Consider the following 13653-nt stretch of genomic DNA (forward strand, 5'->3'; position numbering starts at 1 on the left):
AAAGCAAATCTTTGTTTCATGGAGCTGCTGAATGGTATTCAATGTTCTATAGGACCACACAAAATAACTTTAGTTAGTAGTGATTTAGTAGTGATTAGATGTTGCAGTAGTTAATGGGAGTAAATCAATTTACACTTTAGGCACTTAAGGCAAGTTTTGAGCATGTAGGAAAACTGTTTTAAAAAAAATTTACATCCTATTCTCATGTATTTTATTTAGCTTTACAAAGAAAAGGGAAACAAATAAAATGGAGCAGGCATCTACTCCTGGGCTGATCTTGTTTATTTGTGTTGATTTTCCTTCCTTCCTTCCTTCCTTCCTTCCTTCCTTCCTTCCTTCCTTCCTTCTTTCTTTCTTTTCTTCCTTCTTTCTCTCTCTACCTTCCTTCCTTTATTTCTTTTGTTCTTTTATGTGTGTTTGTTAGCTTTTTTCTGTTGTTAATTTGAGCTAAACATAGATAGATATAGGTAGATAGATATAGAGAGACAGATAGACAAGCAGACAGATGGATAGAGTGAGCATGAAGTTAGGTGGGTGGGGAAGTGAGGAAGATGTGGGAGGAGTTTGGGGAGGGGAAAACATGATTGAAATACTTTGAAAAAAACTTTTAAACGACGAGAAAAAGCAAAGATAATTGAAGTAGCTATTAACACCCTTTGGATTAACTCTACACTGGATACACAAATGTCCTGAGTCATGGTTTCAAATTATTGCTTTTGCTGTTCACGTCTGGGCATTCAGGATTTATTTTTTCACACAATAGATGACTCATCCTATACAAGGTAAAGAATAATAGGCAGGCCTTTTTTCCAGTTATCCAGCAGCCTTTTATGAAAGCATCTTTCTGAGAATTACTTGTAACTTAGCTGGACATGATTCATTCAGCCATTAGTTAAGGAGAGAATAGGCAATGGTGGAATAGTGGATGAACAATCTTATTTCAGCAGCACGTGCTTTTGTGCACAGGGAGGCGTTCGGAGGTGTCAACACTTTCTCCTCAGTCTGGAGCATCTAAGAACTATGAAAACTTTCTGCAGAGAAAATACATTTTAAAAAACTACAACGAGGGGGATAAACAGTAAACCAAGTCCACTGTCTTATGAAACCAAACCCCTTGTTTTTAGTTTATTATTTTAGGTAAAGAAGCGGTCAGAAAGCAAAAGTCCGAAATTCGACTAGCTTGTCTGAAAACTGAAATGCAGGGCTGAGGTTGTAGGTTAGTGGTCTGGTGCCTGCTGTGCTTGAGACCCTGAGCTGGATACCAGATATGAAAAAAAAAAAAAAAAAGAAAGAAAAAGAAAAGAGGAGAGGAAAGAGCAAAGGGGGGAGGAGGAGGGATAGAGAAGCTGGGAAGAGAAGAGATGGAGGAAAGAAAAGAGGGGAAAGTGTTCAGACAAATGAAACAGAAAGATGAGCAGGAAGTGCCCATATCTAATCATAATTACCTGAATCTCTCTCTCTCTCTCTCTCTCTCTCTCTCTCTCTCTCTCTCTCTCTCTCTCTCCCTCTCCCTCTCTCCCTCTCTCTCTCTCTCTCTCTCTCTCTCTCTCTCTCTCTCTCTCTCTGTAGATGTGTATGACTGTTTGTGTGGGTGTGTACACGTATGAATGAGCACATACATGTCTTCATATGGGTATGGAAGGCAGAAGTTGGTGTCTGGTGTCTTCCTCTATCATTCTCCACCTTGATTTCTGACATGGTCTGTCACTGACCCTGAATCCTATCAATTCAGCTACACCAGCTGGCCAATGAACCCACGTCTTTCCCCATGGCACCAGGTTATAGATATACCTGTTACGCCCAGCTTTTTACCTTGGTATTTATAATTCAGACTCAGGTCCTCATGCTTGTATGGCTGGGGCTTTGCTGACTGAACCATCTACTTAAGTCCCTGGAAACATTTTCTTAAAGTAGATTTCAAGACCCTGTGAGAAAGTCATGTGTGGTGCTACATCTCTGTACCTTAGAACTTTGAATGAGACAAGAAAACCAAGCTGCCTACATGGGGACTATGAGGTTAGCCCAGGCTGCATAATGAGAGCCTGTCTCACAAAATAAAAAAAACTTTGGGGTTGTGTATATAGGTTTCTGTACAAGTAGGGGTATACTGAATAATATCTTGGCTATTATTTGAGTTTGCTCACATCTGATGCCATAGATATGGTTATAAATCAATAAATAAAGCAATCATATCATCAAACTTCACAGTAAAAGCTAATCTTCTGTGAAAGATTAACAGGTATTTCAATTTAGGCAGAAAACCTCAATAAATAACATGCCACTTCAGTTTCTACAAGAAAACATTGGAATATATCTTATTGTCATTACAATAGAGACACAGTGAGAGTAATTTGCCCAGGGTCACAAAACTGACCATAATACAAGATGATATTTTTCATTTTTGTGGAAATTTGTTCTACAGTTATCGTTTCAGAGACGAAATTCAAGATAGCTGTACTACACAATAATATGAAAGTATGTGGAGAAATTATAATTTGTATAAATTATGGAAGGATCATCATAGACAGGCATAAAAGATTCTTCCAGTTTCCCTCAGTTAATAACAATACTAAGGTAAACATTATAAATATATGTCCTTGTAAGATCAAGGAATGATTTCAGTTCATAGGAATAGAAACACTGAATCGGGAGTGAATGTTTTTGGTTTAATTCATACATCCATGTATCTAAACAGAGGAAATATTGTTCTCAAGACTCTTCATCTGCCTCATAGACCATAAACAAACAAGGTAGCTCATTTTAAATGTTATTAGAATATTTTCTGATAAATTTATTTTATATTTCCCTTCTGTAACTAAAACAGTGATTAAAATGTGATAAAAACCAAATTCTAGACATTATCTTGCTTTTGGACAAATCATGGCTATTAGCCCTGTTTTCAAAATTAAATTAAGATACAATGAGAAATCATCTATATCCTATAAAATTCCCCTTGTGTGGGGGAATGTTTGCGTGTACGCAGGTGTATAGGAACGTGTGCAACTGTGCATATGTCTTTGGAGGCCAGAGTCAACCATGGGTCTCCTCCTTCGATGTCATCTACCTTGTATTTGACACAGGAGCTCTCACCACCATGGCGCTGACGGAGTAAGTCAGGTTGGCTCGCCAGTGAGCCCCAGGGTTCTCTGCCTCTCTGATTGTCCAGCACTAGGGTTACAAATGCGTGCCACCACACATGGCGTTTTTGAAGTGGGTTGTGCAGATGGAACTTCAGTCCTCAATCTTGTGTAGTAAGCACTATACATATGGAAATATCTTCATACTTCCTAAAATTCTCAATGTTACGAGTTCTGTCCAAAGTAGGATTTCATGTAACCATCAAGAATATTAAGCTACAGAATTTTCAGTCTGTCCAGAGTGGCTCCCTTTTAATAGGCAGCCTACCTCCAACACCCACCCTTGGCAACCACTGACCTGCTTTCTGCCCCTGTCCTTTCGCCTTTCTCAGGGTGTCAGAAACAGGCTGACATAGTGTTTAGGCTTTTGAGTCTGGCTCCGTTTGGATGGGTCAGTAGGCTTTGCGCCCTTCCTTTTATTGATGACAGTTGTCCTATTTCGTGACTGTATCACAGTTTTTTTTTTTCCCATCAGCTGACTGAAGGGCATTTGGGTTGAATGTCATTGAAGGAAGTTATGAACGCAGCTGATATAAATATTAATGTACAGGTTTTTTTTACGAAAAAAATTTTCTCATTCATAAATTATACACACACACACACACACACACACACACACACACCTGGAAAAGGAATTTCCAAAGTGAGCCATCTGGATTTTAACTGACTAGTGCATTTTTGTGGAAACAGGCAAGATTCTGGGTATTAATCAACAACTGGTTCTAAGGGAGTTTATTATGCACCTGCTCCTTTATCTGTGTCTTTGGATTCTTCTTTGTTGGGGATTGCTATGTGCTTATGTAGCCAATCTAAAGCAATTTTTTAAGGTTAAAAAGGAACTAAACAAACAAGACTGCAGTTAGTTAGGTTAAATTAACATGAAAGAAGCATGAGAACAACTTATGGATAAGTTTTAGTTACCGAGAATGTCAATGTTATTTCTATTATGGTTGCAAAAAATGAAACTTGAATAAATACCAAGTCAAAAGCCCATAGTGTATTCCTCAGGCCTTTTGAGTTTTCAAATGAAGGAGATAGTTTTGTAAGTAGACACAGAGGGCAGTGTGACAGCTGTGGTGGATGAGGACTTGAGGAGAAAGCCACCTACCCTTCACAGCATCACCTAAGCAGAGACTGGAGAACCATTGGCTGACAGCTAAAGTAAGAGCATAGGGGTAAGAGGCCTGGGGAGGATGTTAAGCATAGTTGGAACATCATGGGGTCCAGATGAGTGGGGAGAAAAATAGAACCTACAGCTGGGGTGGAGGTAGGAATTAGCAGTCAAGAAATGTCCACGTAGTCAAACTTTGCAGTCAGACGAGGGAAGATAGGAGTCTACATTCATAAACATGATAGGTTTCTGGGAACATAGCTGAGAATATAGACTAAAGGTGTGATTGATAGGAAAGTGCTGAGCCTTAGGAAGGACATGAAACTTAGAGGACAAAGTATTTGGATACTTACACCCTCCAAGGGCCATTTTTTTTTTAATAGCACTTTCAAAACTGGGAAAGTTCTGGGCCACAAGCCCAGGGATTCTGCTGTACTAGGCACTGGCTTAGATCTGGAGATGGGGACAATACACATCAGGCTTCCTGGGCGATTTGGATATGAAGTCAGAACTTGGCCTCCATGCACGTGGGTTAGCTGATCTGGTGCAGCAGCTCTCAATACGGGTTGTACTCTAGGATTAACCAAAGTCTTTCTGCATTCTAGTGGCTGTGTGAGGCCTTGGATCAATTAAATCCAAGGCACTCGGGTTGTGCCTGTGTTTAGTCAAACTCCAGCATGAAGCCCAGGATGAGCACCAGGGTATCTAAAGATCTGGACTGGGAGCTGCAGCTTCTCTGGCTACTTGGGTTCAGATTCCTAAGCTCTGTAGCTAAAGCCCCAGTGGAGCCCAGACCCAACTTTAGTTTAATTAACTTGTCAAAGGAAGCCTCCCACAGATCCCTTCTTCCTAGGCAGAGAGGATTCTTTCAGAAAGTAGCGTTTGCAAAAAGGAAATGCTTGAATGGAAAGAAAACTCTGAATTAATACAAAACTCTGCACTAAACCAAAACCACTATGTAGAGAGAAGCTGTCCCCAAAAGTCCTCCACTCCAGTGCAGCTCATCTGAGCTTTTATTTTTCCCTATTCTCAGTTTCTTTAAACAAAATAATTGCTTACTTTGAAGTTTACCACTAGTTCCACTAGTTTACCACTGAATTTCTCTAATAATTTCTTCATTAGATTTAAAATCATTTCTCTATACTAAATGATCTCACTCCTTTCACATGACACATTCGTGGGGATCAGAGAATCATTCTCCTTTTAGGGTGCTACTTTTGTTGTTTATCTTGTTTGGACTTTTTTGTTTGTTTGTTTTTTCGAGACAGGGTTTCTCTGTGTAGCTTTGCGCCTTTCCTGGAACTCACTTGGTAGCCCAGGCTGGCCTCGACCTCACAGAGATCCGCCTGGCTCTGCCTCCCGAGTGCTGGGATTAAAGGCATGTGTGTTTGGACTTTTTGTTTCTTCAGAAACAGTCTCTGTCACACAGGCTGATCTTGAGTTCACTATGTAGCCACATCTACCCTTGAACCCTGGAGCCTATCCTTTCACAGGGATTATAGGCATGGGCCATCACACCAGGCACTTTCTTTTCCTTCTTCTGTCCATGCTCCCTGTCTCACAGCAGACAATGAATGAAATAGGAAAGCGCATAGCAAGATGAAGGACGGCAGTGTTTTTGATTATGACATGTAATCGAACTTCCCCTAGCAAGATGTAGGCGGCATTCATGTAACAGTTGACTTGCTGGTCATTTAATAGCAGGTCTGTGATTCCTTATTCAGAATCCTTAGTTTTATAGGATACTAAATATTTATGTTTTAGAAATCTGTGTCTTCTGTTGCACAAGTAACCACGAGAGGGGGGTGACTTTGTAATCAAAGACTGTTGCTTATGGACAAAAAAAAAACCCCAAACAAAACAAAAACAAACAAAAAACCCCCAAAACAAAAAACCACAGAGCATAAATTGTCTTGTACCATTTGTTATGTGTTTGCCATCAAATGTTTTTTGTATTCTTCTTATAAGAAACATTCGATGTTTTAGATATTACAGTTGCACACTTTCTAAATTGTAATTGTGGACTTTATGATGAAATAGCAAATGATGAATTTTATTTATAAACTACCAACTAATTATTTTTTAATTCCCTTTTTTCTTTCCTTCTTTTTCACTTTAATTCTCAAAATTCTTATTTTTAATCTCATTGCTTTAAATATTATCAACCACAAATAAATGATAGATAAACCACAGATAGATGGGCAAAGAAAGATTTAACATTAATAAAAATTCATTCAAGTAAGTATATCTGTGTTTTGTAGATGAGAAACCTGAATTTTTAATGGTCAAATTGCTTGGCAATTTCCCATTTTGATGGAGTCCACATTTAAACACTCGATAGATATTCAACCTATCTGCCTGCAGAGTCTACTGTGCCATTCAGCTTCCTCACCAAGAGGGCAAATACCTAAGTCAAAAAATTGGAATACAAATATCCTATTTGATGTTAAAAACTTCAGCTGACTCTACAATTTCTTATTAAGAGATGAGGTCTTTTCTGCCATCTTGGAAAAAGGAACTTTACTTATTTCCCCCTACTAAATGATCTCACTCATTTACAAACTATTTGGAAGAAATAGTCACATGACATGTTAGCAAGGGTCATGGAGCACACTGTCCCTTTAGGATGCTTTTATAAACCTTTTACAAACTGATTGTGTGTGATCTAACAATAGCAACCCAGAACTCTGAAGCAACTAGTACTTTCACTGAAGCAAAGAAGTTAATATTTAAATCATATGTAAAACACGTTTTGTAGGTGTTCCAAAACCAATGTTCTGAAGATGATCAAGAAGAAAATTCACAGGGAAGGTCCTTTAAAGACTGCCTTGCCAGGCTCTTCGACTGGATAATGGGGATTAGCCACTGCGAACACCTCCAATTAAGGCAATAAACGTATGTGCGCATTAGCGCACTGGTGTTGGAGCTGTGTTGCGAAGCTAGAGCAAAAACAGAGAACTATGTCCTTCTGAGCAGGTTTCCTGCATAACCCCAAGGGATTTGCACCGCACCGCTTAGCTTGTCTGCTGTTATTATTGGTTCATTTTTTTTTTCCTCAATAGGAATGTAGCATTTAAAAAAAATGAAATAGCCCTTAATATTTTTAAAAGTATTTGTTTTCTGCAGTATTTTGTTTCTGAATACTTTTCTGGAGTGTTCTTTTACCCTTTTTCTGATTATCAAGAAAGGGATTTGGTGAGTGACAGATCTTGTCAAATAGTAAGCCACCACTAAATTTTGTCGTCCTAAATAAATGAATCTTAACTTACATGACATGCTGATTATGTTGCACAGTATAATCTGTACAGAGAAATAAATAGTAAAATGGAGATTTTTCACTTAGAATTTGAAGCATTAAAATTGGACTTAAATTGGACTGGAGAGAAATCTCAGTGGTTAAGAGCAGTTGCTCTCTAGTGGAGACACTAAATTCCCAGTACCTATGTCTGGCAGCTCTGATGTGTAGAATACAAAAATTGGGCTTAAATTTTCTAAATTTCAGGATCTGAAATGACCTTTAAGACATACAGCGATGTTTCCCTAGGGGACACCTGCACTCAAGGACAAGCCTCAGTTTTTTGCCTGCTGGTGTGATGTGGACTAGAAAGAATACTTGCTAATGAATATTTAGCAAATTCTATTCTCCATCTACTTGGGTTTAATCTCTGTCATAGTCACACCTCAGTCTGTATCTGTGTAATTCTGAACACAACTGCTATGGAAAGCGCTCTGAAGGGCCAGTGTGATGAAAAAGCCCCTTTTGTCATGTTGCTGTGATATGATAAGGAGATAGCCCTTCATGCTAGATCTTAATATAATCCCACATGGGTCAGGATTAATCATATACTGTCAAATTCTTACTACAAGATCTCAGCATCTATGACATGCATATTACATGCCTGAATCTGTTTCAACATTAGCCATTCTCAAAGTTTGTTTTTCTATAATTGATGGCTTTTTAAAGAAAGAGAAGCTAAAAGGGTTTGGTGACTGTAAATAACTCTGTGGTTTGAGGAGATAGAAACAACACAACAAACCCAGATTTTGGTATGGAGTCTGAATTCATGCATCAAAAAATGAAGTATTTAAGTAGATCTCTGTCAACGAACGAATGCTATTTCAGTCTGAGCATTTGCCCACCTCACCCTACACCATCTGTCTCACAGGGAGCAATTAGTCTGAAACTACAGCATGCACATTCAAATTCCATTAACAGTGAACAGAATAGTAATGCATCTGGTATTGCCGTTTTTATCTACTCAGATTTGAGTGTTAATTTTGAACAAAGCAGGTATAACATTTTAATCTCGTCAGTTAATGAAGAATACTGAATAAAAGATATAATTAGCTAACATTATGTAACAGTACAGAGCCGTGAGTTTAACAACACTCTGTGTTTTGGCAACATGCATGTGGGCCACAATTCTATTTTAAGTTAATTTGTTGTCAAAAATGCTAAATACTTTACGGAATCAGTTTCCCCAGGACTCTGACTCTAGAATCCCCTTTTCTTTTCCAGAACCACATCACTGCCTTTGCGGAAGTCACATGATATTGAAGCAGACGGTTTTTCCCTGCACTGGACGTCATCCCTTTCCAGCACTCATTCATAAGAACATTTATTTGATTACATGGGAAATTTATAAAGTTGTCTGAGACTTTTTATAAGTTTAAAACTCAATAGCACCCTCTCTGCCCTCTCCTGCCCCACTAGACTGTGAGCTCCTCAAGAGCAGGACCATGGCTTTCTTTTCTGTATCCCCAACACCTACCACAAAACCTAGCACAAAGTGTGGGTGTTCAGTAAAATCACGATGATAAAACGAACAAATTAATTCTTAAATAAAGTGGTTGCTTTAGTTTCTCACAAGAATCTCTGTGACTATGTGAAAAGAAACCTCAATGTGGGCTATATTTGTATAAAAGAAACCCTCTATTTTGGGCTAGTTAAGCCTTTTTAATTTTTCATCTATCTATTCAACAGTACAGCATATTTAATTTGAAGTTAATTTTGAAAGACACGGGGGCTTTTTATTATGCAGCATGACATTATTTCCATTCTAACAGATTTCAGTGTGTGAAATCATTTTACTTTTAGAAAGTATGTCCTATACTAAATTGTTTGCTCATTATATTATGCTATATTTCACTTAAAATACCATTCATACTACACATTCTAAGACTGGTGCTTCTGCTTTTAAAGGGGAAATTGCCAATTTTTACTGTCACTGAGTAATGTATCTTAATTAAAATTATTTATTTGGACTTTTTCTTTGATAGTTGTGGTTTAATGGTTGAGTTGCAGTTTTTGAATGCAGGCAATATTTAGAATAGATTAAGGTAAATCCAGCCATGATACCTTATTATTGAGTAACTTTCCATCATTAACCGTGTCTCAAGAATGGCTATAGTCCATTCTTAAGCTTTCTTACTGGTCAAGAATTCAAATAATTTAAATGAGAAAGAACCACATCTTAGCATACTATTATGTAGATGCTAGAAATATGATTAATGTATTTTTGTAATTGTCTAATACTTTAATTAAAATATATTTATATTTACTTTGTCATTTAATCTTCACAGCAATCCTGTATAAATATTGAAAGATGGATTTATTTACACTTGAGAGAAATGAAGCCAATGTGATAACATGCTCAATCTCATACCAACAGTCAAGAAAAGAGTTAAATCCGAAATTCAGATTTACCCTGAACTTGCATTTTTCCCCTCAAATATGCCACAGCTGCCTCAACATTCATGACACTGAGGCCATTATGAGGCCATTAGAGTCCTGAGAAACTACCTATGTTTTAAAAAAATGAAGAAATGCCAAAATAGAGTTACAGAAGGTCTATAGTATTTTAAACGTTTACCTTATGTGAATGAACATAAAACATATTTTTCAAATACAGAGCTGTCTAGGGTTCTATTTATAATTCTATTCAGAAATAATGAAGTTCCAGTGACTGGGTGTGAGGATCTTTGTAAAAGAGAAGTCCACCTCAGCTGCCATTCAGGAAAGAGGCCAAGGGACCAATTTTACAGTAACCATGTGTAATTAAAGATGAAAAGAATCACCAAAATATACGGAGGATGAAGTAATGAGTCACTTTGCAATCTCTAAAGATAACCCAAGATGCTTTGACTTATATACGCAGAAATTGATTAAAAAAAAACACCTTTCTAGTCTTAAGAGAGTTGAAAGTAAACATTTAATTTACTCTCTTTATTTCAACAGAATTCAGCAAATAATTAAAACCAAAGACTTGCCTGTTGCTTACAAATGTATTTCATTTGTCCAATTCCAATCCTGCAAGAGTCAAAACACTTCTACTAAAAGCCAAATAAGGAAATTCCCTTTTCTAAAATTGACATCCCTATGGCAATTCAATTCTTTGGAAATTTAGAACAAACTTTGCATATCTTGACCCTTTTTAAAGACGCTGTTTCAGAAAGCATTAGCAATGGGCAATATGCTTTCTAAGACTGGAATAAAGGGTATGAGCAAAATAAAATAGAGGGTATCAAGTAGAGGCAGGGTGGCTGGTTGGGCTTGTACAATTGTTTAATTCTATTGGTTCTACACCCACTTTAGAAGGACCCAAGAAGGAATTGTTTTCCCCTTGGCGGCCTTAACATTATATCAGGATGTCAAAGTTAGAAATGAATTTTTGCACCTTCCTAAACCTGGTCAGTATAAAAGAGTTAAGAATTAAAAAAAAAAAAAAAACAGGATCAGAGTGAAATTGCTTCTAATATTTAAGCATTAAAGACACAAGGTTGTGCAATTATGAAGTATAGAAAAAAATAAAGATGCATGGGAATAAACCCAGCAGAGACTACTTAACCATGATGCTATTACTGAGAATAATGGAAAACACATTTAAGAAAATGTTTAAACAATGGCAGGAGCTGGAGTTCAGCAGTACAGCACTTCCCTAGCATGCACGAGTCCCGGGTTTGATCCCCAGGACCTGCAAAAGAAAGCACTAATATCAGTATATAAATATGTACATACATGGTCTAGTAAAAGCAGGCAATCACATACCTTTCTGATAGACACTTCCATTTTTATTCTGCTTCCTTGGGGCCCAGGTCAGTGTACATTGTTCAAGCTGAAAACTTCAGTAGTCTCTGTTTGCATGGCAGAAATTCTGCGCAAGTCTTTTCCGATGCCTAAGGGAACTAAAAAGGCTCTTTTATGTTAAAAGAGAGGTGAATCTTCTTTGACAGACTTTGTCTATTCAACTTCTAACTGGGCCTCTCTTTTTCTCAGGATCTATCCTAGCCAAATATCTTGGTTACATTTACCATAGTTTCCTTTGTGAAAGAACAGTGGGGGAGGAAATAATTCTCTGCTGTGTATTGTATTTTTCAAATAAAAATTTAAAAATTAAATTAAAAAAATAAATTTCTTTTTCCTCATGGATTGGTCTTTATTGGAGTAGAGGAATAAAGAATGATTGCTAATGTGCACGGAGTTAAGAGTTCTCATATTGGCTGGAGAGTGTTTAAAAATGTCCCAAATTGGCCATTTTGATATCTTCTAGGTCAGGAAAATGGTACCTATACTTCATGAACCATCCTGGGATCTTGACAAGCTCTATAGTTACAAATCACAAACTTCTGGAAATTACTTTGTGTAGTCAGACGATTTCCTGTGTCCCGGACTGGCAGTCAGGACAAATCTCTCCCACCTGCGTCCCCCAAATAAACACACAGAGGCTTATATTAATTATAACTGCATGGCCATGGCTCAAGTTTTTTTTTTATTTTTTTTATTTATTTTATTTTTTTTTTTTGGTTTTTTCGAGACAGGGTTTCTCTGCGTAGCTTTGCGCCTTTCCTGGGACTCACTTGGTAGCCCAGGCTGGCCTCGAACTCACAGAGATCCGCCTGGCTCTGCCTCCCGAGTGCTGGGATTAAAGGCGTGCGCCACCACCGCCTGGCGGCTCAAGTTTTTTGCTAACTAGCCCTTTAAATCTTAAATTAGGCCGGGCGGTGGTGGCGCACGCCTTTAATCCCAGCACTCGGGAGGCAGAGCCAGGTGGATCTCTGTGAGTTCGAGGCCAGCCTGGACTACCAAGTGAGTTGCAGGAAAGGCGCAAAGCTACACAGAGAAACCCTGTCTCGAAAAACCAAAAAAAAAAAAAATCTTAAATTAGCCCATAACTATTCATCTATGTATTGCCACATGTTCCATGGCTTTACCTGCATCCCATTACAACTTTGGACACCAAACAGGCATTGCAATTTATAGCCAGTCTTCTTCCTATAAATGACAAGGAACTAAGAAGCAAATGTCCCTTCATTCTGTCTTTATGGGCATCATCTAGTAAACTCTGGTTGTGCTCTGAGAGGTTGCCCTCAACATGTGACAAATGGTTCTGTTTATACACTGAAAACAAGAATCTCACAATTTGCCTTTTTTGTGAATGCTATGAATTATCATTATTTAAAAAATACAAATCAAGGCATTTTATTCCAGATTACAAGTGACTACATCTCAAATTAAGAAAAAGAAGACTGCTTAAATCTTTCTCTTCTGTCACTTTCAATTTAGATTACAATTCTGTTTTAGTCTAATGAATCCACAGGATCTGCTTGACTGATGATGAAATATATTTCCCTAAACCATGATTCTTGTGACTCATAGGATCTTAATTATAAATTCAGACTGCCATCCTTCACATGTGTTACCTAAAGAGTTTCAAAGAAGAAAACACAGGTGAGTGAGTACACTGGCACCTCCATTCTTCAGATGAGAATCAAATCCATGGCATTCTTTAGAAAGGCAATATTGAACACAGCTTTGCATAATACAAACACATTTGCATTTCCTTATTTATAAAATTGTCATTAGTTGAAAACTGGCAGTGTTTTTATTTCTCTTGAGAAGAAAAATTAAGTATATTTTGATTGAATTGTTTTTTTAAATAAAGAAAAACTCCAAACTACATAGAAACTTTTCATTTTAACCATGTTTCCTTGGAGATATTGCTCCTGGTGAACAGAGTCCAGCCTTCATTCATCCAGCAATTTATTCAATGGTTCTATATATCAAATGATTTACATGTATTGGCTAAATGATAGTTAAAAGGTATACATAACTTTTCTCATAACTTTTCTCATGTACCTGAAAGTTATGAGACCATATGCTGGTCTTGGATGGCTTGGGAATCTCATGTCTTCTTTATATAGTCCATACAACTTTATCAGGGAACTGAAGAGCCTCAGCAGGTTGGCTTGAGAAAGCAGAAGCTTGCTGAGTACAGGCACAGTGCCACTTGCCCATCTCATTCAGTTGACTAAAATAAATCCCAGAGCCAGCCCAGTTTCAAGAAGGAACTTATAATGAGGTGGGTGCAGAGATGGGTGAGGAATGGGTTCTTGTTATATATTAAA

At 37.6% G+C, this 13653-nt stretch overlaps 1 protein-coding gene across 2 annotated transcripts in view; it reads left to right on the top strand.

Annotated features, from left to right (window-relative positions):
- The window catches only part of Plppr5 (phospholipid phosphatase related 5), a 117384-nt gene extending 105711 nt beyond the window's left edge, over nucleotides 1-11673 (top strand). For both annotated transcript variants that reach the window (XM_052730231.1, XM_052730232.1), the window contains exon 6: nucleotides 8768-11673. In XM_052730231.1, coding sequence (XP_052586191.1) covers nucleotides 8768-8800 — 33 coding nt within the window. In that variant the 3' untranslated portion in view covers nucleotides 8801-11673. The remainder of the gene's footprint in view (nucleotides 1-8767) is intronic.
- Nucleotides 11674-13653: the final 1980 nt, after the last annotated feature.

The sequence above is a fragment of the Peromyscus californicus genome, unplaced genomic scaffold, assembly GCF_007827085.1.
Source record: "Peromyscus californicus insignis strain IS unplaced genomic scaffold, ASM782708v3 Scaffold_9__1_contigs__length_137607984, whole genome shotgun sequence".
Lineage (NCBI taxonomy): Eukaryota > Metazoa > Chordata > Mammalia > Rodentia > Cricetidae > Peromyscus > Peromyscus californicus.